Here is a 26127-nt window from a genome sequence, read left to right as displayed (position 1 = left end):
ACTTAGGCTTGAATAGAGACTGGGAATGGTTGAGTCATTATAAAAAGTAACCTATTTCCCCTTGTTTATTCCTCCCCCCACTGTTCCTCTGACATTCTTGTTAAACCCTGAATTTGTGCTGGAAATGGCCCACCTTGATTATCATACACATTGTAAGGAGAGTGATCACTTTAGATAAGCTATTACCAACAGGAGAGTGGGGTGTGGTGAGGGGGGTGAGGGGGAGAAAACCTGGATTTGTGCTGGAAATGGACCACCTTAATTATCATACACATTGTAAGGAGAGTGATCACTTTAGATAAAAGAAAAGGAGTACTTGTGGCACCTTAGAGACTAACCAATTTATTTGAGCATAAGCTTTCGTGAGCTACAGCTCACTTCATCAGATGCATACTGTGGAAAATACAGAGGATGTTTTTATACACACAGACCATGAAAAAATGGGTGTTTATCACTACAAAAGGTTTTCTCTCCCCCCATCCCACTCTCCTGCTGATAATAGCTTACCTAAAGTGATCACTCGCCTTTCAATAAAAAGAAAAGGAGTACTTTTGGCACCTTAGAGACTAACCAATTTATTTGAGCATAAGCTTTCGTGAGCTGTAAATTGGTTAGTCTCTAAGGTGCCACAAGTACTCCTTTTCTTTTTGCGAATACAGACTAACACGGCTGTTACTCTGAAACCTCTCCTTACAATGTGTATGATAATCAAGGTGGGCCATTTCCAGCACAAATCCAGGGTTTAACAAGAACGTCTGAGGAACAGTGGCGGGGGGGGAAGGAATAAACAATTGGAAATACGTTACTTTTTATAATAAATCAACCATTCCCAGTCTCTATTCAAGCCTAAGTTAATTGTATCCAATTTGCAAATTAATTCCAATTCAGCAATCTCTCTTTGGAGTCTGTTTCTGAAGTTTTTTTGTTGAAGTATACTCACTTTGAGATTAGAAATCGAGTGACCAGAGAGATTGAAGTGTTCTCCGACTGGTTTATGAACGTTATAATTCTTAACATCTGATTTGTGTCCATTTGTTCTTTTACGTAGAGACTGTCCAGTTTGACCAATGTATATGGCAGAGGGGCATTGCTGGCACATGATGGCATATATCACATTGGTAGATGTGCAGGTGAACGAGCCTCTGATAGTGTGGCTGATGTGATTAGGCCCTGTGATGGTGTCCCCTGAATAGATATGTGGGCACAGTTGGCAACGGGCTTTGTTGTAAGGATAGGTTCCTGGGTAAGTGGTTCTGTTGTGTGGTATGTGGTTGCTGGTGAGTATTCGCTTCAGGTTGGGGGGCTGTCTGTAGGCAAGGACTGGCCTGTCTCCCAAGATTTGTGAGAGTGTTGGGTCGTCCTTCAGATTGGTTGTAGATCCTTGATAATGCGTTGGAGGGGTTTTAGTTGGGGGCTGAAGGTGACGGCTAGTGGCGTTCTGTTATTTTCTTTGTTGGGCCTGTCCTGTAGTAGATGACTTCTGGGAACTCTTCTGGCTCTATCAATCTTCTTCACTTCCGCAGGTGGGTACTGTAGTTGTAAGAATGCTTGATAGAGATCTTGTAGGTGTTTGTCTCTGTCTGAGGGGTTGGAGCAAATGCGGTTGTATTGCAGAACTTGGCTGTAGACAATGGATCGTGTGGTGTGGTCAGGGTGAAAGCTGGAGGCATGTAGGTAGGCATAGCGGTCAGTAGGTTTCCGGTATAGGGTGGTGTTTATGTGACCATCGTTTATTAGCACTGTAGTGTCCAGGAAGTGGATCTCTTGTGTGCACTGGACCAGACTGAGGTTGATTGTGGGATGGAAATTGTTGAAATCACGGTGGAATTCCTCAAGGGCTTCTTTTCCATGGTCCAGATGATAAAGATGTCATCAATATAGCGCAAGTAGAGTAGGGGCGTTTGGGGACGAGAGCTGGGGAAGCGTTGTTCTAAGTCAGCCATAAAAATGTTGGCATACTGTTGGGCCATGCGGGTACCCATAGCAGTGCCGCTGATCTGAAGGTATACATTGTCCCAAATGTGAAATAGTTATGGGTAAGGACAAAGTCACAAAGTTCAGCCACCAGGTTAGCCGTGACATTATCGGGGATAGCGTTCTTGATGGCTTGTAGTCCATCTTTGTGTGGAATGTTGGTGTAGAGGGCTTCTACATCCATAGTGGCCAGGATGGTGTTATCAGGAAGATCACCGATGGATTGTAGTTTCCTCAGGAAGTCAGTGGTGTCTCGAAGGTAGCTGGGAGTGCTGGTAGCGTAGGGCCTGAGGAGGGATTCTACATAGCCAGACAATCCTGCTGTCAGGGTGCCAATGCCTGAGATGATGGGGTGCCCAGGATTTCCAGGTTTATGGATCTTGGGTAGTAGATAGAATATCCCAGGTCGGGGTTCCAGGGGTGTGTCTGTGCGGATTTGATCTTGTGCTTTTTCTTTTTCGGGAGTTTCTTCAGCAAATGCTGTAGTTTCTTTTGGTAACTCTCAGTGGGATCAGAGGGTAATGGCTTGTAGAAAGTGGTGTTGGAGAGCTGCTCTTGTTCATATTCCGACCTATTCATGATGACAACAGCACCTCCTTTGTCAGCCTTTTTGATTATGATGTCAGAGTTGTTTCTGAGGCTGTGGATGGCATTGTGTTTTGCACGGCTGAGGTTGTGGGGCAAGTGATGCTGCTTTTCCACAATTTCAGCCCGTGCACGATGGCGGAAGCACTCTATGTAGAAGTCCAGTCTGCTGTCTTGATCTTCAGGAGGAGTCCACCCAAAATCCTTCTTTTTGTAGTGTTGGTAGGGAGGTCTCTGTGGATTAGGATGTTGTTCAGAGGTGTGTTGGAAATATTCCTTGAGTCGGAGAAGTCGAAAATAGGATTCTAGGTCACCACAGAACTGTATCATGTTCGTGGGGGGTGGAGGGGCAGAAGGAGAGGCCCCGAGATAGGACAGCTGCTTCTGCTGGGCTAAGAGTATAGTTGGATAGATTAACAATATTGCTGGGTGGGTTGAGGGAACCATTGCTGTGGCCCCTTGCGGCATGTAGTAGTTTAGAAAGTTTAGTGTCTTTTTTTCTTTTGTAGAGAAGCAAAGTGTGTGTTGTTTTTTGGGGGGTGGGGTGGGGAGAAAACCTGGATTTGTGCTGGAAATGGCCCACCTTGATTATCATACACATTGTAAGGAGAGTGATCACTTTAGATAAGCTATTACCAGCAGGAGAGTGGGGTGGGGGGAGAGAAAACTTTTTGTAGTGATAAACACCCATTTTTTCATGGTCTGTGTGTATAAAAACATCTTCTGTATTTTCCACGGTATGCATCCGATGAAGTGAGCTGTAGCTCACGAAAGCTTATGCTCAAATAAATTGGTTAGTCTCTAAGGTGCCACAAGTACTCCTTTTCTTTTTGCGAATACAGACTAAGACGGCTGTTACTCTGAAACCTGTCATTTTATATAAGGTATGCCTTGTGGTATATCATTTGAAAACACATAATTTGTTGATTATCAGTGTCCTGGTAAAATATGTGTGGCAACCTTTTATGCAAAGTTATAAGATTCCTATGTATGATATAACTAAGACATGTTCCTGAACTTCAAAGTCTGGGGAGCGGCCACAGACAAGTTGCCCAGAGACAGAAGTCAAGCTGACACCTTAGTCGGGTGTCAACAAAATCAAATGCACCATCACTGGGTTAAGTAGCCATTTTTTGGCAGGACAGAGGGTGTGGGTGAAAAATCTACATCTGGTCAAAGAAACAACAGCTTGGGGTTTCTGTCCACACACAGTTTCTGTCTCCTAAACCTCCCCTGGAGCTGCTTCTTGAAGAAAAGACAGCACTAAAAGAAGGGAAAGCAGACACCCCAAATTAAGCCCTTTCTCTTTGCCCCTGGCATCCACAACACCTAAGAACAAAGGAAGCAGCATTGAACTGGGGCATTGAAATAAATTCAGCCGGTAAGACTGTTCGAACAATGGGTGAGAGTTTGAACTAATTTAGTTTAATTTAGGCATTGTGTGTTTTATTTTCTTGTAGCCAACAAACAGTTACAGTTATGCTTCATTACTTGTAATCACTTAAAACCTATCCTGTAGTTAATAAACTTGTTTTATTGTTTGATCTAAAACAGTGTGTTTGGATTGAAGCATTTGGGATAACATGGGTTGTGCACATCATTTTCTATGCATGAAATGACAGACTTTCTATGAGCTTGTGCTGTCCAGGGGGGAGCTGGGCAGTACAAGACACACATTGCTGGGGGAAAGTCTGGGACTGGGAATTTGCTGGCGTTGTCACGCGGTGTAATTCAAGGGTGGGTGGCTACAGCACTCCTCCAGCGTAGCTGGGAGCCACGTAATTTACACGCCGAGGACACCGGGGTCCTTCTCCAGGGATGGAGCGAGCCCTCCCAGCACTCTGTATATGTGCGCGTGCGTCCCCCGCGCCGGGGGCTGGAAGCTGGAGTCTCTCAACCGCCCCAAGAGTTCTATCCCCGCCCCCGTGACACAATTGGTTGCCCTTTCTCCTCGAGCAACAAAAATCCCCCCCCCGCTCCCGATTGGCTCTCCCACAGTTCCGCCCCCTCGTTGGGCTACCATGGTGGCCCCGCCCCTTCCCGGTCACCAGGGGTGACCATCCTAGTTACGTGCCCCTTCTGCCTCGCTTGTACCGGTCTCCGTGTGGCCCCGACCCCAGCCAATGGGCGAGCGCAGGGAAGGAGGGAGTGGGGGGAGATCCGGTCACGTGCCACCCCAGCGGCCGCGTTGGGCCCGGAGGAGCCGGTTCTGAGCGGAGCTACCGACCCGAACGCGGACTCCCCGCTTCCGGGGCCCTCATGGCGGGGGCAGGGCGCGGCGCGGGGGCAGCAGCCGGCGGGCGGGGCTACAGGCGCCTGCGCGGCTTCGTCGCCTCGCCCCGCCGCTGAGCGCCAGGTAACGGGGCGGCCGCGCGCGCCCGGCTTGAGCCTCTCAACGCGACCCCCCCCCCCTCCCTTCCTTCACCGCCCGGCGCCTGCCCCGGCTCCGGCTCCCCTCGCGCCTGCGCGCCGCCGTTGATGTCCCGGCCGGGGCTGTCTGGGCTGGTTCGTGGTGGCCGCGGGCCCTGCTTGCCCCCCCAGCCCCCCGGGGGCGCTTTCCCACCGGACAGGTGCCGGAGCCGCGTCCCGGCTTCACGCGCGGGGGGACGGGGGGAGCTTGGCCCTAGACCCTGGGGGCTGCTGCCGGGAGCGTCATGCCGGGGCTGGGCGTTGCGGCGCCGCATTCCCCCCGGGGTGGTGGGGGCAGCCGGCCTGTCTTCCTGGCCAAGGGCGGGTTGCTCCAGTCCTGGAAGAGAAGTTTGTGGGCAAAACTTTGGGCAGACTGTTAAGTCTGCAGTGAGACAAGGTGGGTGAGGTAACATCTTGTATTGGACCTTACTTCTCTTGGGGAGAGAGAGACAAGCTTTGGAGCTAGGCATTGCTTTTCTCATAGGTGTGTGTGTTTGGGGGGAATGAGCTCAGTGTGGCTCCAAAGCTTGTCTCTCTCTCATCAACAGAAGTAGGTCCAATAAAAGAAAATATCTTCCCTACCTTGTCTCTCTAATAGTCTGAAACTGACCTGGCCGGGACAGCAGTGCAAACAATATATGAACTCTCTCGACAGAGTAGAGTGGATCTTTGGTATCACCCGGAAGACCATCTCTTCCCAGGGTGGAAGAGACCAGTACACTAGACCTGTCTGCAGGGTAGTGGCTGGACACTGCAAAAAGGATGCATGGATATGTTTGTGCAGTAACTTTGCATTACAGAAGAACAACTTTTAGTGGTTCAACTATCCTTCGTAGTAGCTCTGTCTGTTACTGTCTCATAGCGTAGTAACAGGTTTCAGAGTAACAGCCGTGTTAGTCTGTATTCGCAAAAAGAAAAGGAGTACTTGTGGCACCTTAGAGACTAACTAGTTTATTTGAGCATAAGCTTTCGTGAGCTACAGCTCACTTCATCAGATGCATAGTGAGCTGTAGCTCACGAAAGCTTATGCTCAAATAAATTGGTTAGTCTCAAAGGTGCCACAAGTACTCCTTTTCTTATAGCATAGTAGTGTTCCTTCTTATTCTGTACATCTGTTAAGTTAGTTTTCGCTGGTAGGAAGAGTATTAAATTTTTTGCCAAAAAGCTTTTACTGTTGAAACCGCCTTGAATTTTTGTTCAAAATAAAATACAGCTAAAATAATCCCATCCCCTCTTCTAAAATTCAAATTCAAAGACAAGTCAGGCAGGTATGTGATAAATATACAGCCAAATGTGATTAAATTAAAACACTTCTTGGGGAGAGGTAGTCTTAAAAGCTTTTTTTTTTTTTTAATTAGTTTATAAGTGAGTCATCAGACTGTTGTCTTGGATGAAAATTCCGCACCCTCAGCTTACATCACCACAGCAAAGTCAAAAATTGTCCGGTAATCTAAGATATGATGGTGGTTTACCTAGAAACAGTTTTGCCCTACACTGTGAAGATACAAAAACATGTGTTTTAGTTTTGTTCCACTGTGTGACTTTGTTCATAGATATAGTATTTTTTCCTGATAATGGTTTGCCTACATTTATATCTCATAGGCTTTGTCCCTGAAAGTGAAAGAGAGAACCGCATATTTGGGTTCCAGTCCTTTGTGATTGCTCCTAGCTTTGCTGAGCAGCAACAGCAGAGTGAAATTAACAAGATTCTGCTCTGTTTTGTCCTTGACATTCAAACCCTGTAGGCAGCAGAGAAGCCATCAAGAACTACTGCAGTGGTTCTCAAATGTTTGTATTGGTGACCCCTTTCACACAGTAAGCCTCAAGTGTGACGCCCCCCCTCATAAATTAATTTTTTTAAATAATTAACACTATTATCAATTCTGGAGGCTAAATGGGGTTTGGGGTGGAGGCTGACAGCTCGTGACCCCCCCAGGTAATAACCTTTCGACCCCCTGAGGAGTCACGATCCCCCGTTTGAGAGCCCCTGAACTACTGGTTTCATGGTACTCTCTGGGAAAGCCATAAGCAGTAGCAAAAATAGGTGATGTAGTTATTGATGGGGGAGGAGGAAAGAGACTCTGAGATGACTATTTTACTGAAGACTTCCTTCCACCAGCAACCAAGAGGCTAGGAAAGGAGTGTGGTTGTAGAGGCACTCGTTCCACCCCTGGAAAGCTTTGGAATGTTCGTGGTGAGAAATCTGTCTCCAAGCTGCCAGATAAGCTGCTGATAAATCTTGAAGCCTCATTAGTCAGAGGCTGGCATTAGAACCAATATCTCTGAGTAGATTCTGAGGACAGTTTCCTGGTAGCAATCCCAGCATACTTGTGCTTCCCAGAAGCTGGCAATGGAGATATGTGCTTCTTTGCTGCTGCTGAGTCTAGTGGAGAGAGGAATGGTGGTGTTAGGAAGGGTGGTTCCCATACCCTTCCATATCAACCACTAGATAATAGGAAAGCTACTATGGTTAATTATTAGTTGTGGTATGCTTTTTCTGTCCCAGCAGCATAAACGTGAAGGGACACTTAATTTAAAAATCACACTTGTCTCCTACTGTTGTTTATAACACTAAGGTCATTCTACCTTGAAATCAGACCATTTTTAATTTTTTGTTTACTTTGCATTTGACTGCTCATTGTGTATAATCAAGTTTCATTGTGGTAGCCCTGTTAGTCTGTATCAGCAAAAACAATGAGGAGTCCTTGTGGCACCTTAGAGACTAACAAATTTATTTGGGCATAAGCTTTAGGTATAATCAGTGGCCTTTGTTTGTGTGGGTGTTTTACATAGCAACAGAGGAGAGAGAAATATTCCCCCATCACTCCAGAAAACAAACAGGGAAATGGGATTGTAAATCCTACAAAAATTGGCACTGGCAAAGCATATGGGGAAGAGGAAGCATCTGAGACTACTCTTAAGTCTCCAAATCTGGGTAGATAAGCAATCAGAAGCCTGACCAATTTGAAAGTTTACATTTAAAAATAGCTCCATCTCCTTTTCCCAAGGCCTATGTGCTGATGCTCCTCCCATGAGGATTTTAGATCTTGACTACACTTGGAATTATCACTGATTTCAGCCACCAGCATAGCTGTGTGATGGGTCATCCAAGAAAGCTGCAATTTGTTCCGTGGGGTTTGTCTCTGCTTGAAAACTGGGTAAATCCTACTGGTGCAAGTTGCAGATTTCCTCATCTACAGTAATTTAGCACTGCACAGATGACTGAAATAATGCCCAGGGTAAACAGAGCCTTAGGATAGGGACGGTTATAAGGGGGATGGCTCTTTCCAATAAGGGAAAGAAAGTTTGCTTTGGTTACGCTTGGGGACTGACTGTGTTCTTTGTTTTGTTTTCCTCATTGCTACTAGTGACTAGACTGCACCTGAGCTGGTGCTCTCTGCTCCTCCACCACCTTGTCTCTCTCACTGGAGTTCTCTGACCTGTCTACACACGATTTCAGTAGCTTCCTTGGCGTTGGATGGCTGGCAAAGAGGGATGTTTAGTCTGATGGCCAATTGCTGTAACTGGTTAAAAGGGTGGCAGGAGCCTGTCAGGTAAGATTAAGCAAATGAGAGTATTCTGTTTCTACAGTGTCTTTCATCCCAAAGAACCTCAAAGATCTCTATGTATTGTACTATATGTCCAGGGTTACTCTGTACTACCATTTTGTCTGTCTTACTTTTCTTCTTAGCTACCCTTTGATAAAACCTGATTTTTTATTTTGTTTTATTTTTTTTACATCAAAGACCAAAACCTAAGGTGCATAATTGTTTTTTCTTCGAGAGAAAATCACACATGTTTTTTGAGTTATAAAAAAGAAAACACAAACCAATGATCAGTTACTCAGGTAATTTGTTTCTGACTGAAAGAATTCGTGAAGTTCAACATATTTACCTTTCTCTTTTGTGTGGACTTATGTTGGGAATTGGGACAGAGAAGAGCAGTGACTTAAAATGTCTAATGTATGGCTGTCAAACTCATTCTGGATTTTGTTTTTAATTATTGTCTGTTGGTAGGGATATACATTTAAGGGTAGATATACTACCCTTTATCTACATCAGATGTTATATCATTGAGAGTTTTGAACAAAGATCAAGGGTAGAATATGGCCTTTATGAAATTTTAGTTTTAATTATCATTATTTAGCTGTCCTATTGTTGCAGTCTGGTAGAGTAGTCTGACATTTGGAACCACTGTTGTTTCTCCTCTCGGTTTCTTTTCCTTCCACATCTTCCTTCCTGTTTTTTTTTCTCCCCTTTCTCTGGACGGAATTGCTGACACCTCCCAGAGCCATTGTTTTGGATTGTCAGTTTCTAGACTCAGGAGAACAATACATTTGTTTATGTTTGGTGTACCTTGGAAGAATTTCTTGACAGCCTTGAGAGCTAGAAACTTAATTTTAAAAATGTGGATTCTGCAGAATCCAAGCTTGTCAAATGGGCCACATGAGTATGTTTAGTGGTGTCACAAACCTCACCCACTTATCTGACAAACACTTGCAGACTTTTCTACTTATTTCACTTGATTCTTTTGGTTGCTGCTTATTGCCACCACTGGAATTCATTGTGATCCTGCTCTCCACCTCTTGCACTACCTCCTCTTGTTCTTCTGGAAGCCCTGAAGAAATTGGTGTGCAGCTCACAAACTTAGCCTTTCACAAAATGCTACCGTATTCTGAAGGAGATTGGAAATAACCATGTTTTATTTAGTGTCCCCTTAATTAGTGGAATTTGGGGATTTGCCACCCAACTAAGCCAAATTATCAGTTTTACCTATTTTTAAAATGAGATTAGAGAAGGTGTTGGTTTCAAAAGCTTCTCTTTTTTGTCTTCTGTTTCACAAATCCCTTCAAGCTCACTTGAATTATTGAGAAAGTAATGAAAGTATATTTCCTTATTGCTGTATTTTAAATAATCCTAACCTCGGAGAGAGAGGGGTGTATGTGACTTTAAAAGGGCTACAGCACAAGTGACGTGTTTGTTGTATTGCTCATCAATAGGAACTAATACCTTCATTGTGGCCTTGGGGATTTGCCTTAGTTAGACATTGATATAGCTATACCAATATGAACACATAGCGTACACAGGCAATGCTGCTGTTCGCACCTGTAGAGCGTAAGTTACTCTGCTTGCAACTGGGATAACTTTCCTTGTCTGCAGTGGAGTATTTCAATGGTGCAGCTACACTGATGGTTGCAGTATGATCAAATCCTCAGTGTGGATAGGGCTTTAGTTTTAGTTTGTGTTGAAGGAAACAGGGGAAATGGAAGTTATGGTGGTAGTTAAAGAGAATATAACCATGCCAAAAATATGGAATTCAAATAGATGGTACCTGGGATTCAATTTCCAAAAGACAAATACAAATTAAAGGCAAAATCATTAAGTCTTATATGTATCTCTTCAAGTTATATTATCATCCAGTATTAAGCTTATCTCTTTATTACTGCACTCTCTGATCAGCTGGTTGTATGTTAAACACCAAATAAACAAGCATAAGTCTCTCTGGTACTGGATATTTTGAAGCCTATTGGTTTTACAGCTTGTGGTAACTTTGTTATTTATGCATTCAAATAATTGTAAAAGTCCAACACAATGTTCAACTAGGAAAAAAAGCCTTGAAATACCTTTTTTTTTTTTGCCCTTCTGAAGGAAGGTGACACTGGTGATGGTGGGACTTGATAATGCTGGTAAAACTGCTACAGTGAAAGGAATCCAAGGAGGTAAGCAGTAAATCTTTATATGAAGTTCTGAACTAAGCATTTTAAGACTAAATATGCTGGTCAACTCAAAACCTCTTTTTAAAATGACCAACTTAAAAAAAAATCCTAAATGATATGACCTCAATTCTTACATCTCTTTAAAAGGATTTAGAAAGGGTTTTTATGCTCCTCTGTTTAAATGGATATTCCAAACAGGGCAAAACTGACTGTACAAAGAAAAGAGTGAAACAAATGACACAAAATTGCTGTCAAAAGCAGAGAGAGACACACTGTGGGGAAAAGATCTTCTTTCAGTTTTAGTATTCTTAGGTGTTGTGGCAGCTATGACAATGTCCTGGTCAAACTTTATTGAATTAAGTTTAAATATTTTAGGAGTTGATTTTATTAAAAATGAAAATGTCAATGTCCTATTGAGGGATTGTGTGTATTTACATGGGGGAGGGGAGACCACAGCCCCCCAGGAACTAAAAACGGGGGAGGTAGGGAGGTGCTTTGGCACATTCACTCAGGGCACACCTCCTCCAGATAGGCAAGCCTCTTTCCAGTGGTGGAAGCTGTGCTTGTTCAAACTGAATTCTCCAGGAACCAACAGTCAGAGGAATTTTGGATAAATAGCCTGAGTTAAAACTGACTCAGGGCCTTCTTTCTGATTCAGCAAACAGAAAGGGCCTCTAATCCAGATGTGGCTCCCAGGCCTTAAGGAAAGGTAGCAAGTGTATCTTTGGCCCATTGAGGCCCCATAAGACATCAGCTGGTTGTGAGCTGAAGCTGTGATGAACTTGTGACCACAGGAAAAACCCCTGTGTTGGGTTAGGAGGACTAATAACCAAACAGAACCCTCTTTGGAGTGAGGGAGTGATCCTTGGTAAGCTCATTAGCATGCGTGTTGGTTCTTTTATTGTTTTTAATGTTTTTCTCTGTAATGCATTCACCTTAAGAATAAATATGCTTGCTTATAAAGGGCTGTGTGGTAACTTAGAACTGTGGCAATTTTATTGTGTATTTATCTTTGGAAAAAATGGCAAAACAGGCCTCTTTAGGCTGAATATCACAGCACAGTCAGGGAACTGTACAGCCTCGAAGTTCCCCCATCAAGAGGGAGGGAAATGTGAATCCACTCGAGAGGTGATAGCTGAGGAGCCTGGCCTGTTGGTGCTTCTGCTGGGCCATAGAGTGGAATGTGGGTGCAGTTGCCCTGAACTATAAGTGTCACTTGTAATTACATGATGTACAACACTTTGAGACAGAAGTGAATTCCCCCTTCATTCTACCCACCTGAGTTTGTGGTGTCCCTTATAAAAATGACTTTTATTTGGGCCTCTTGCTTTGATAATATAGGCCCCAATCCTGCAGATGAATCCATCGTAAAAACCCGAGTCTTAGTCCAGTGAGTCAAGGGATCTGAAAGGAATTAGTTCCCATTTAAATTCAGTGGAAGTTTAGCACATAATTACCTTGGGCTTTTTTAAAATTCTAAGCCTAAATTTTCAAAGAGGTGAGAACCTAGGTGCGTGCACCCTGTTTGTCTGTGTGCACCTGCATCTGGGGTTTGTGTAGCTATGTGTGCACAATTCATGTGTGCATCTGCTCTGGGTGAGGGTGCATGCTCATGTTTGATGGCCATGCATGTCTCTTAGAATATGGGTAGTTTTTCAGTAGTTCATTTTCTGGCACATGCAATATATATTTTTCCTGATAGGGTAAGATGCTGTTTCTGTTAGAGAAGGAGCTGACTATAAATTGCTAGCTTTTTTACAGAAAGAGAGAGAAAAATTATCCAGAGTTCATTTAGGACTGAAATTCTGTCTCATAATTTTGTTTGAATTATTGCAAGGATATAAAGTGTTTCTTCTGGTTAATGAGACATTTCACTTATTAGCATAGGTTAGAGAAATCAATAGATCTGATTTCTTTGTACAGAAATTGCTTTCTGATGAAATATACTGCAATGTGCATACATCAGTAAACTTTATGTAAAGTCAATGTTTTAAGTATAACCTGTTTTATGATATTGACTGTCGGTATAATTAGGAAAGGAATCTGAAGAAGGAAATGGTGTGTATATAACTTAAAAGATGGTTCTAATGATACATTTTTATATCCTCATTTATAACCAAGAAAGCACCAGCAACTTCCTAGACATTTTCTACAGCAAGAGCTCATTTGGCTTTGGAGAGAATTTTCTCTTTCCCCTCTCCACTGACTAATGCACATGCATGCAGGCCATAATTGGAATCGGATAAAACTGGTGCTTTTAAAGACAAATGTTTGGTGTAACTTTGTGTTTGAGGAGATGGAAGGTTTTTCCAGCTGTGTACATTTAATTTAGCATCCAGGATGTGCTATGCAATATACTGACAGGTATGAAGGCAAACTCTCTGCCCCAAATGCTAGTTGCAGGTCAGTAAATCAATGGATTTATCAGGTGTAAATGAAGTTATGAAGACTTCCCCCCCAACTCTGTCCTTCTGGATCTTTTTTTTTTTTAAAGACCATGAATCCATAGTTGATATTTAATCTGCCATTATTTCAGCACTGATACTAACACCTCCATCAGCAAAACAAACTAATTTGACCGAAAAGTCCTCTTCCAGGATAAACTTCTTCTAGAAAGATGGAACCAAAAGTGGACTAGATATTTCCAATATGGGGTTCCATATTAAGAGACTCTGACTCTGTTGAAAGTTTCTTAATACTTTGTTGTGAAAACAGCTTGACCTAGAAATGTCACATTTGTTTTTCTCAACTGACCTCATGGAGGAGAGTGCATTCGATTAGTTTTCAGGGTTGATAGTAGCTAATTGTTTAGTTATGCTTGGGAGTCATTAATACTATTGGATGGTGAACATAGTTTTAATTGAGTGCATTGTTGTAATGCACACGTATTCCAAATATATGCACCTTAATGTATTTCGACTCTCAGAACTCACAAGACCTGGACCAGCCAGCACAGTGGGCAAAGACTTGCTATGAGGCATCTGCAGCCAGGAAAGTTTCACAGAAAAGACTGTCCATCGTAGTCTGGGTCCTCTGTACTTCACGGTACAATGGGACTAAATTCTGCAGTGGCAGCCTCTAAAATTCTGCAACAACATTAACATGTTCTGCAACCATGAAAAATACCCTTAGCTCTCACTGTGCCTCCCCCACAAACACACACAATTATGGCTCATAGTTGAAAATACTCAGCATAAAATGTCTGTTATTTTTGAAGATGGCATTTTTTTCACTATACTATACATTTTTCCATATATCCTGGCAGTGCAGCCTGGGTCTTGGCTCCTATGATTTTGTCTGTGAGGTCTGGCTCAGAATTGCCATTCCCTGGTGTGTCAGTGAGGGAGAGTGCTTATACCCGTTCCAGTGGTTCATCTTTCCAGTTTCACAAGCCTCAGCTGCTGCAAAGTTCTTCAGGCTCCTGCTTCTGACTCTTCCTGCTTTCTTTCTGCGAGCAGGACTCCAGCTGTCACTCCGTAATCCTCTGTTGCCTGGTTCTATGTAACAGCGCACAGAAATCTAATTCGCTCCCTCCAAGGGAGGAGCTGGAAAGTGAGAAGAAGGCTGTGATAAATGAAGTGGGGGGTAGCTCCCTTTTATGGACACCCAGCCAGCCAGTTAACTATAAAATCCCTCTTGGTAGCTGTTCTCTACTTGCTTTTCCTGTAAAGGGTTAAAAAGTCTGACTGCATACATAGGTAAAAGGAAATGAGTGGGCACCTGGTCAAAACAGCCAGTGGGAAGGCTAGAAATTTTAAAAATTGAAACAAGACTCCTTTTTTGTGTATCTGTGGTTGTTCTCCCAGAGAGCAGGGACAGGACTGGACTATGCTGTAAAAGCTTGCTCCAGGTATGAAAAATCATTACATCGTACCTAGAAACTACTCATTTGAAACCCCAGATATGTAAGTAGATCAGGAAATGTCTAGGAAGACGCAATTAGGTTTATCTCTTTTTTTTCTTTATGGCTTGTGGACGACTCTGTGTTAATTCCTAAAAGCTTTTGTTTTGCTTGTAACCATTAAGCTGGACCTCAAGAAGACCATTCTTGATGCTTAATTATTATATTTGCTCTTCTTAAATCTAACAATAGTTAATATGTTCCAGATGTATGCTTTCTTTTTGTTTTTAATAAAAATTACCTTTTTTAAGAACCAGTTAGGATTTTTGGGTCCTAAGAGGTTTGTGCATATGTTGTTTAATTAGCTGGTGGCAAAAGCTGATTTCCTTTGTTTTCTTTCTCAGCTCTTCCCCAGAGGGGCGGTGGTGAAAGGGCTTGAGGGTACCCAACAGGCAGGAATTCCCAAGAGTGCCTTCCTGGGTCTAAAGGTTTTTTTTTTGTTTGTTTTCTCTTCACTTGGGTGGTGGCAGCATCTAGCCATCCAAGGTCAGAGAGAAGCTGTAACCTTGGGAGTTTAATACAAGCTTGGAGTGGCCAGTATTAATTTTTAGAATCCTTGCGGACCCCCACCTTCTGCACTTGAAGTGCCAGATTGGGGAATCAGCCTTGACACAGCTGCAGGCTGGTCCTAGCAGGGCAGGCAACAAATTCTGAGCATGTGACTACAGCAAAATGGCAAAATCTATGACATCCTGGAAAAATACCAAATTCCACTGCTGCAAAAACTTCCACAAAGCCTTATTTGAGACTAATGGGGTAATTCACATCTCATACTGCTATTGTTTCACACTCTTCTGTAGAGTTGGGCAGACATTTGGTACATCTCTTTAGGCTTGGTTCTTTTTTTTTCCCCAACGCTGTCTCAGCAACCCTAAGGGCTAAGTTTTTGTGATGAAATCTGAGGTTCATGAACACAATTCTGTGGCAAGGATTAAATTTGGTGGAACACATCAGGGCCTGCTCATAACCCATTAATTTGTTGTGCTCTGTTTTTTATTTTAAAGTTAGTTTAACACCACATAAATAGTGCACAGATGATTAGACTTGTACTTACATCTTATAGAAATCCATAATAAATGTGAGTCAGTCACAGGTATTCTTACACTGTTTTTCACCTGCTCCTTGTATAGATGGTTTTTTTTTGTTTTTGTTTTTCTTTTTTTAAAGACAAGATAATTCTCATACAGAAGCACATGTTCTTCTGGAATTAACGTTTCAAACTTGTTTTCCTGGGGAGAGGGGGAAATGTAACCTAAAACATGTAATTAGAAGTGTATTGGCCATTTTAATTGTATGGGCTTAGACTCTGAATTTTGACATACAAATCATAAAATAAATGAAATTGTTATAGCTAAACAAATCTTTCAGCAAATGTTTTCTTTATGATTTGGCAGAGTCTCCTGAAGATGTAGCTCCAACAGTGGGATTTTCTAAAATTGACCTTAAACAGGGAAGGTTTGAAGTCACTATCTTTGACTTAGGAGGTGGAAAACGAATACGAGGCATCTGGAAGAATTACTATGCTGAGGCATATGGGATAATATTTGTTGTGGATTCCAGTGACACAGAGAGAATGGAAGAGACGAAAGAGATCGTGACTGAAGTTCTAAGGCATCCTAGGATATCTGGGAAGCCTATATTAGTGTAAGTAACACGAATAAATGTTTTACTACTAATCTATAACTTATTAAATGTTGTATGTATTCAGATTAGTACGATAATTCTTCCCCCTCGGCCATACCTCTTTTAGTATCGTTACATAAGAACAAAATAATGGCTGTATTTGGTCAGACCAGTGTTCCTTCTAGCTCAGGATCCTGTCTTCTCACGGGCTAGATGCTTCAGAGGGAATGAACAGAACAGGGCAGTTTGAGTGATCCATCCCCTGTCATCTAGTCTCAGCTTATGATAGTCAGAGGTTTAGGGACACCCAGAACATGGAGTTGCATCCCTGACCATCTTGGCTCATACTCATTGATGGAGCTATCTTCCATGAACTCACCTAATTCTTTTTTTATCCCAGTTATACTTTTGGCCTTCACAAGATCCCTGGGCAAGGAGTTCCATGGATGACTATGCATTGTGTGAAGTAGTACTTCCTTATGTTTGTTTTTACCCTGCTTCCTATTAATTTCATTGGAAAACCCTGGTTCTTGAGTTATGCGAAGGAGTAAATAACACTTCCTTATTCACTTTCTCCATACAATTCATGATTTTATAGACTTCCATCATAACCCCTTTAACCGTTTCTAAGATGAACAGTCAGTCTTTTTAATTTCTTCTTATATGGAAGCTATTTTCCACCCCAGTCAATTTTGTTTTAATGGTTCCTAATATTCTGTTCGGGGTTTTTTGACAACCGCTGCGCATTGAGCAGATGTTTCCCGAGCACTATTCAAAATGACTCCAAGATCTTTCTTGAGTGTTATCAGTTAATTTAGACTCCATCACTTTGTAGGTATAGCTGGGAATGTTTTCCCATATGCATTTATCAGTATTGAATTTCATCTGCCATTTTGTTTCCCACTCACTCAATTTTGTGAGATCTCTTTGTAACTCTTCACAGTCTGCTTTGGACTATCTTGATTGATTTTTTTTTTCTGTTGTCTCCAGATTTTGCTACCTGACTGTTTACCCCTTTTTCCAGTTCATTTATGAGTATGTTGAACAGCACTGGTCGTGTTACAGAGCCCTGAGGGACCTTGCCATTTGCATCTCTCCACTGTGAAAACTAACAGTGTTTCCTGCCTTTTAACTGGTTACTGATGCATGAGAGGACCTTCCTCCTTAGCCCATGACTGCCTACACGGTATTACAGTTGCTGTACTGTATTGTGGTGTTACTGACGTATTTTTACACATCAGTCTAAGCATCGTGGTGTTAGGGGGCTAATTCTTTTTTTTGAGCTTATTCAGAACATTGATCTTTCATCTTGAACTGAGTGTCATGAATACTCTAATTACATTTGTGGCATTTGATCCTCTTATATTTAGTCCGTTGTAAGTGCAGTTTATTCACGTTTGTTTCAGTAAAAGTAGAGAAGTTTAACAAATAACATAATATTTTTGTACTTAATACTTCAGTAGTGTTTCCATCGATACAGTAGTTTCAAGGCAGTTTGGTGTGGTATATTGTGTGAAAACATCAGTACAGGCTTATGCAGTGATGATAACATTATTTTTATAAATGGCTCTTTATATTTTATATTACCAGTAGTGCTGGGCATAGTTTTTCAGGTGAATTTTTCTCCAAAATCTGCATATTTTGGATTCACTTCAGTGAATTGTTTTGGCTGAAACAAAAAATGGTTCGTTTTGACACTATCCTAGTGAAACACTTTGATTTTTTGTGGTTAGATTCATAAGGGGATTTAGGCATCATTCACAAAACCACTGGAAGAGGAGGTAGTGATGGTGGTGCTGCCTATTGAGTTAATTTAGAAGGAATAAAGGGGACTAAAGAGTCAAAGGTGTTAATATAACCCAGCCACTGCCCAACATTAGATAGGGTCAAACATGATTCAGGGTTTGGTACATAGAAACCTTAGCCTATTTAATACCATTACAGCACAGAATTAAAAATCCCTTTTTAACCTTTTATTAAAGATACAGAAAATGAAGAAGAAACAGGGAAAGCATTTGAAATGTAAAGTATTAAGTAAGACTTGCATTTTAAAAACATCCTTTGTTCCCTTTCTCCTAAACAGCAGACGTTTTTAGAAAGAGGAAAAACCCTTTTCTGACAGTCTTTGATGGTATTAAAGATGGTGATAAATCCTTTTCTCCAAAAAAAGGATAGTTAGTTGAGTTGGGTTGGAGCTGTTGTTGTTGTTCTTGTTAAAGTTGGATTCCATTTCCTAGAGAAGAAAACAAGACAAGCACACACAAAAGGAGAGAGAAAAGAACAGCAAAGATGAAAAAATGCAGCTTCTGTCTCTGATGTTGACTTTCACTTGCAACCTCACTGCTGGAGAAACACAGGCACAGTACATAGTCTTATCAGCCATTTTGACCATTGGGAAACTTGTACCACCAGTGGAGGTGGCAGTGTTATCTGGTTCCCTCTCTCTGACCTTTTTTGGTTGGGACCTCATTCAGGGTTAGGATGAAGCAGGTCCAGGGTCCTAGGAGACAGTAGGGATGGCAGCTCACTCCTTCCCCTTCTCTTATATTTGTCAGTCAGCATCGCATTAGCCAGCTTTTCCTCTCTGCTAATTTTCCGCTTACAAAAAGACACTTTGAGAACCCCAACAGGGAGTGATGGGCAGAACAGCCTATCTCTTCACTATGTTGTCCATCAACTAGACCTAATTTGTGATATTCCAGTGTTAGTTCTTGTTTATCAAGCATGATCTTAACACAGTGCTTGTTATACCATAGGCTTTTTTGTTTTTAACTAATCTTTTTGTTTCTTCTGCACCTTTTTACATGCTTATTGAGATTTCTTACGAACGTCACACTTTCATTTTCTACAGTTGAGTTCACTGTTAGGATAAACTTCTAGGCCCAGTAATCACAACATACCTCCTCCACCCATATGCACAATTGTCCAGTTGCTAGGGCACTCAACTGGGATGGGGGAGCCCTGGGTTCAAATCCCTTCTCTGGATCGGATCTGTTGCATCCCAGTGAGTATCCCAACCACCAGGCTATGGGGTATTCTGGAGTGGGACACTCTCATTCTGTTGAAGCTTTTCTCTTAGTATAAAATATTTGAATAGCCATTGGGCCGGGGTGAGGAGAAGATAGTGTGACTCTATATTCAGGGGTTAGGGAGCATACCTGGGTTCCAGTCCCTGTTCTAGAGGTGAGTGCCCTAACCACCAGGCTGTTGGTTATAAGGGGTACCGCTGCCTCTTCATTTGTGAATCTAGCCTTTCATTTTATTTGCTTTTAAAAAAAAATACCAAATGCAAAACAGTACATTCAGTCCAAACTGAATCTCTTCAATTTTTTTTTACAACTGCCATTGAATAAAAAAAAAAACAGTTATTTGCCCAGCTCTAATTACCAGTAAATTTAAGCATTCATAAGTTGTGCGTATCTAACACAAGGTGGTGCTACTGGTACATGATCAGAAAAATCTAATTAGAGAGAGCTTACTTTAATAGCAGTTGGGATTTGTTTTTGCTTTGGTGCCTATGCTTAATATTAAAAAAAAGTTGAGGGTTTCAGAAGGTCTAGCAACGAGAAGAACATTACATTTTGTTTGAATATGATTGACTTCTAAAATTCTACTTCTTCTAGAGTTTTTTGTTAAAAACAAATATTTGAATAACACCAGAAATAACAAACTTTACTAATTCTATTTTTAGAATAATTGTGCAAAAATAGTACTGTACAACAGCTCTGTCAAAAGAAACTTGGAAGTCATAAATGGTAAACTAGGACAAAACCCATGTGTGGCAGGCACAAGATTGGATTTTATAATACCATATATATACAGTGTATCAGTTTAGCCTTACATAACAAATGTTATCTACAAGGTTACCATGCATAGAATTTGGAGGGGAAGCTCTTTGCTTTAAAGCTTAAGCGCTGGGAATGTGCTAGGGTATGAGACTCCAAAAGTGAAACTGACTAGTCTGTCTTGATCAAGTTAAGTGAAGTACAGAAAGCAAACAGCATAAATGTTGAAAAGTAAATTGGGTTTTTTACTTGTCGTCTTTATTATCTATGATGGTGTTAGTGGTACCAGGAAGACAATAAATCTATTTCTAAAAATATTTTAACCAACAGTGTTTTTAAAAATGAAATTGTGACAGTTGATGACTGTGTAATCTCTCTAAATGAATAAAAATTGTTCAGCTTTCCGTTATAAAATCTCTAGGTGCTGATCCTGTAGTTGGGAAAGGTGGGGTTTTTGTGCCCATACAGAGCCCCTGTGACTTCAGTGGACTTGACAAAGGCATATGGTCCTACCTGCATGGATCTAATTGCAGGGTCAGCACCATAATCATCATGCAGTGGGCTAACTCAATCTTCAAGTTTGTTGAAGTTGTTGCTTTTTAGCTGATTGACAGTACAGGATTTGTGGCACGCTGCCAAAATTCATGTTGTCCATAAATCCTAGTCCTGAAAAGGGATTCACCCATGCACAGCCCCATGACCCCACACGAGTCGGTGGACCTTTTTCCAGGATTCGTGCAATATGTTCTCTTTCTCTGTTCTTTTCTTGTACTAAGATTTAGTAAATGATGCACTGATTTTTAAAGATAAAGTTCTAGAAAGTAGAACTTTATGGCTCTAGTACAGTATGTTTAACTGTTAAGAAAATGTTTTTAATTTTTTTTCTACTCTGTTGAAATTAAGAGAAAAAGCTACACACACACGAAAAACAAAGTATCAGGTGAATGATGACATAACTAAATGGAAGGAACCAGTCTCTGGAGTCACAGCTCAATTCCACTTCATTTTCAGCATATGTGTGCTGAAGAGTGATGAGAGTGGTTGAGATCTGATCACTGAATAGAAAAAATAGATATTAATGTTTCTTTTTAAGCATGAAATACCTATTGGAGATTGAGCTAAATGCCATCATTTTAACATGGCTAGCACTGTTTTAATCTGTCTTTCCTAAATTATCATGTACTACGTAAGATTATTCACTCATACAAAAGCAAATGCTTGTGTTGTTCATACGTTGAAGTATTAGAACGTACATAGGACCGTCTCTGATTTTCTGTACAGCAAGTAAGTCTTATTGCATGTCCGTAATCTGTTTAATAAGCAATCTGCTTATCAATTATTGTATTCAAGGCCATAGAAAACCATCCCTCTTCCAAGGAAGCTATATCCCTTTTTTAATCAGGCAATCACTCATTTTGGCTGTCCTGGTTGCAAGTCTAGCTGCACCTCTGCATTCTGTGTTTCCTCTCATGTCTTAGGCCTTGTGCCTTATCCTCTCCTGGAGTGGAATTCCACAATTCTCCCACTCTTAGATTGGGCCCTGGGATATAGCACCCTGTTTAATCAACCGTGCTTATCTAGACTGTCTGCCTGAGCTCTGACACTTGTAGTTCTTCCTTTCAGGAGTCTGACAGTAGTGAATGTAGTGACCGTATCCCCTTCTTAAAACAAAGTACTGTAGGAATAGGAAGAAAGCATTTAGAGAGAGGATTTTAAATGTCTACATGCATGTCAGTCATACCTAAGGCTTGTCATCCCTGATGCTAACCTAATTAGGCCTCACTTCTGCGTGTCTCCACTTGGTTCCCCTGAACAACTACCCCCTCTCTTCAGAGAGACTTTCTGACCTGCTGTACTCATTTGTTCTTCTGCCTAGGTTGGCTTGTGGCCCTTCTAGACAAAATTGGATTTGCAGACTGGCTAAGGAGGAGGTAGACTCTTTAAAACTAACAGTCCTTAATAACCTTCAAGTGTTTGCTGAAAGGTGGCTTATTTTGAGCCTTGCTTTTGTTTCCTGCATTATTTTGTTTATAGCCCCCAGTTAAACAAAACCAATATAGTCATACAGTAAATATCCCAGTAACCATGTTAACGTAGAGCATTCATAAATTATTAGAGAGCAGCTCCAGTTCCATCAGTGTCGAATAAAAATTGCATGGGGAAGGAATGATGGTGGTAAAGGCACAGAAATGGAACTCAGCTCAGGTTCTGGTCTCAGCTCTGCCACAAACCTCTTGTCACCTTCAACAAGTCAGTGTAGTGCCTGATCTTCTTTTTCTTTTTAATAGAACCGGTGCAATTATATGTATTCAAATACCGCAATTGTATACACACAGTATTTGTAGTTACATGGTGAGTTATGCGCCTAACTGGTCATGCGTGCATGAAGATGCCTGGCTTATATATGCATAATCATATGGTGGTTTGAAAATCAGGCTCTTAAATGTTTCTTCCTCCAGTTTGCTCATCTGTGAAATGATGATAGCACCTTACTTAGAAGGGTGATGCCGAGAGTAAATTAATGTTTGTTAAGCGCAATTAGACTCTCTGATAGAAGGTGTTGATTACAATCAATGCAGGAATAGTTTTTTTTCACAAAGAATTCCATCTTTGCGGCTGCCCCAGAGCAGCCCTGTTCCCAAACATATGTTGATATTGGTAAGTGCAACTGGATGATAGATTACGACTAAAATTAAAATGTGTCCTTCCAAAGAGGGGGTCAGTTTCATGTCCATAAAATTGCCATGCTGTAGCAGTCCAAAGGTCCATCTAGTCCGGAATCCTATCTCCAACAGCAGTTAGTTCCTGATACTGCAGAGAGAGGTGCAGTAAGAAAGCAGAAACGTGATAATTAGCCCCATACACAGGGTCTCAAAACTCTCTCTAAGAACTGGAGCTAGGATATGCCCTGAAACACGAGGGTTTATATCCCTTCCAGAATTTTTATCATTAATTATAAAAATTCTGAATATTCTTGTTACGCATATACATGTCCACTCCCTTTTTGAATGTTGCTAAATTCTTGGCTTCAGTTAATTCAGGTGTAATTGAGTTTCTTATTCTAACTTTTATCAGTTTTGATTTGCCACCTTCTAATTTCATTGTCCCCTTTGTTTTGTGATATGAGACAGGGAGAGCACAAGTCCCCGACCACTCTTCTCTCTACCACTTATTATTTTATATGCTTATATCATATCCCCTTTTATTTTATTCATTTCCTAAAATAAGCAATCCCAATTTTTTAAACTCTGCATATGAGGATTTTCCCATGCCCGTAATCGTTCTTGTCACCATTCTCTGAGCTCCTCCCTGATTGCTGCAATATCTTTTTGAGACAGGATAACCAGTTCTGTATGAAGTATAGGGTATTCCAGATGAGAGGACACCACTGATGTCTATTTATTACAGCTGGATAGAGTTTCTAGATCTGCCATCTCCCTTTGCATTAACTGATATGTCTGAACTTCTATAAGAGCTTGTCCAAATACAATTCCAGTCCATGTCAGGTAAAATAAATGCCAATTGAAGTGTGTCCTCCATTTTATCACTATAGCTGTGGGCACTCAGTTTTTCTGAAAATCAAAACCTGGGTGTGTCAAGTTGAGTGTACAGAAATTCAAAGTTGCACAGTCGGTGAACACTTTTGGAAAGGCGGTAGGTCAGTAATTGTGTTGATGCACAAGAATAAGTAGAATCTAGTTCCTGTAAAATTGTGCAGGGCTAATAAGTAAAAAGCAGTAAAAATTGTGTATCTCTTTTCCTCTTACCATTAACAAATATAACTGAATACACACAGGGAACAGACCTTCTGGATTAAATGGTTCCTTTGTTATTTTTAGATATAATTTTTTTTTTACTTGAGCTGTACTTTAAGAAACCATGACTGCAGTGTATTTTTGATTTAGTATAATTGGGTTTTGTTTTAGCATAAAAAAATCATGCTGTTCATATCTCTGGGATATAGTTTGTGAGACCTGATAGATTTCCGTTAAGTGTCTAAATAAAACTATATATTCAAGGTTCTTTTAAGCTGTTACGTGCTGACATTTTGGCCAACTGCTTTGTGCAGTGGTTAACTTTGAAGTTGCTAGTGTTTATATATGAGCATTATTGTAGCAGTAAACAATTTACAAGCTCCCCCCACAACCTGCAGCTACAACGCAATTGATGTTCCATTGGGCGCTTTCAGTTAAAGGCCCTAAACTATAATCCCATTCTAGTGGAAATAGGGCTTAGTCTATTTTTCCCCACTTAAAAAGCACAATGCAAGATCTTTGGGCAGATATTTCCCAGGTAATGGAGCTATAGAATGGCTCAGTTACATTCTACCTGAAGATGACCATCAATGTGAAATCATTCAGATTAGTAGCTAAATTAGGGGAGTGAGAGAGAAATATGAATGAGACACATTGTAAATTCTGTGAGCCTCATTCATATGTTTCCTAGACATAGCTGTATGTATTAGAAGTGCATACTGAGAGCAGCATATGAAAGACTGATCCATGGGACATCATGTCTTTCATAAAAAGAAAAGGAGTACTTGTGGCACCTTAGAGACTAACCAATTATTTTGAGCATGAGCTTTCGTGAGCTACAGTAGCTCACGAAAGCTCATGCTCAAAATAATTGGTTAGTCTCTAAGGTGCCACAAGTACTCCTTTTCTTTTTGCGAATACAGACTAACACGGCTGTTACTCTGAAACATGTCTTTCATAAAATCTGCAGATATGTTGGCTGCTGACACCTCGTGCAGTACTGTAGGATCCTTCAGGTGGAAAGAGCATGAGTTGAAAAATGGTGGTGGGGGGTTTTCATTGTAATTTTTAAAGAGTGTTTTTCAATTTGCTGAAAAAACCTTTCACTTTTTGACAGTACCAAAAAATGGTTAGTGTTTGGGTTTTTTTTAAAAAAAAATCTTTTTGGTTTTCCCACACAAACTTTTAATCAGTTTTTTTAAATTTTTGTTGAAAAAACAGAATCTCAACCAAACTGAGAGGTGTGAGTGCAAATTTCCATTTTGACTGAAAAGCCATTTTTTGTCAACGTTTAAATGAAAATATTTTGAGCAACTTTGCTGAAAGGCTCTATACAAAAGTGAAAATATTTTCTGGATCTATTTCATGTCACCTTAGTTTTGTAAGGTGTGTGAGACATTATGCCCCATATTCTTCATAGAGATATTATGATGTGATTATGGCATAACTAAGATGTATTTTATGCAAGATGGGTCAAGTGAGGTATCATTGAAAAGGTTGTGATTTACTGAATATAATTATCCTATTTGTTTGCATGTATCATTTCTGTATCCGAAGTTAGGAATATTGACTGTGCATCAATTACCAGTGGGTTTACACCTGGGGAAAGCCCACAAGACAGAATGCAGTCAGTCTAGATGGCTCGCTGTGAGGAAGAGCCATTAGACAGAACAATAGGTCTTTGAAGAAGCTAAACTCCTCCCTTCCTGGAAAGGCTTCCTGAGGACCTTACAATTAGTCTTTGAGTTATGGCTGTAGGGTCATGTGATCAAGTTACCTGTTACTGGAATCCATCTTGGAATATCAGTGTTTTTCCACTGACGGGCATGGGAACTAAGTTTGGAAACAAAGGCTTCCCGCCATATGCAAAAACTATTTGAGGCAGGGGAGTGACCTCAATGTGGGTCATTCTTCACTGTCTCCCCGCCCAAGATGACTGCTGGAAACATCTAAGAAAAAGACTGGGGAGAGAAGAGCTGAGCCCAGGCTGGAAAGGTGTCCGGCCTATGAAAGAAATACCTAGAGTTTTTAAGCTGCAAGCAAGAGCAGCTTGCCTTCAAGAACCTCTGCAATCTGCCTAAAACAACATTTAGGTGAGAATTTCCTAGTTATAACCAATTTCTTTAGGATATTGAGCTTAGCTTGCATGTTTGTTTCATTTACTAGGTAATCTGCTTTGATCTGTTTACTATCCCTTACAATAAATTTAAAATCTACCTTTTGTTGTTGATAAACTTGTTTTGTTTTGGTCATAACCCAGTGTGTGGAATTCATAACTGGGGGGCAAAAACCTGTTGCATATGTGTCCCCACATTGAGGGAAGGAGTGAATTTCATGAGCTTACGCTGTACAGTTCTCTGTGCAGCGTAAGGTGGTGTA

At 41.1% G+C, this 26127-nt stretch overlaps 1 protein-coding gene across 11 annotated transcripts in view; it reads left to right on the top strand.

Annotated features, from left to right (window-relative positions):
• Nucleotides 1–4635: 4635 nt before the first annotated feature.
• ARL13B (ARF like GTPase 13B) overlaps nt 4636–26127 on the top strand; it is a 79251-nt gene continuing 57759 nt past the window's right edge. For 10 of the 11 annotated variants that reach the window (XR_013346525.1, XR_013346524.1, XR_013346526.1 and 7 more), the window contains exons 1-4: nt 4636–4915; nt 8337–8522; nt 10617–10687; nt 15980–16229. Coding sequence is in view for 8 of the 11 variants with exons in the window: in XM_077820654.1 (XP_077676780.1) it covers nt 8464–8522; nt 10617–10687; nt 15980–16229 (380 nt within the window). In the remaining 3 variants the exon portion in view is untranslated. Of the gene's footprint in view, nt 4916–5089; nt 5130–6326; nt 6414–8336; nt 8523–10616; nt 10688–15979; nt 16230–26127 lie in introns of those variants that run through there. The other variant, XM_077820604.1, reaches the window with a different exon arrangement.

The sequence above is a fragment of the Eretmochelys imbricata genome, chromosome 1 (assembly GCF_965152235.1).
Source record: "Eretmochelys imbricata isolate rEreImb1 chromosome 1, rEreImb1.hap1, whole genome shotgun sequence".
Classification (NCBI taxonomy): Eukaryota; Metazoa; Chordata; order Testudines; family Cheloniidae; genus Eretmochelys; species Eretmochelys imbricata.
The sequence above is the reverse complement of the archived record's forward strand: the minus strand, read 5'-3'. Positions and strand labels throughout refer to the sequence as shown.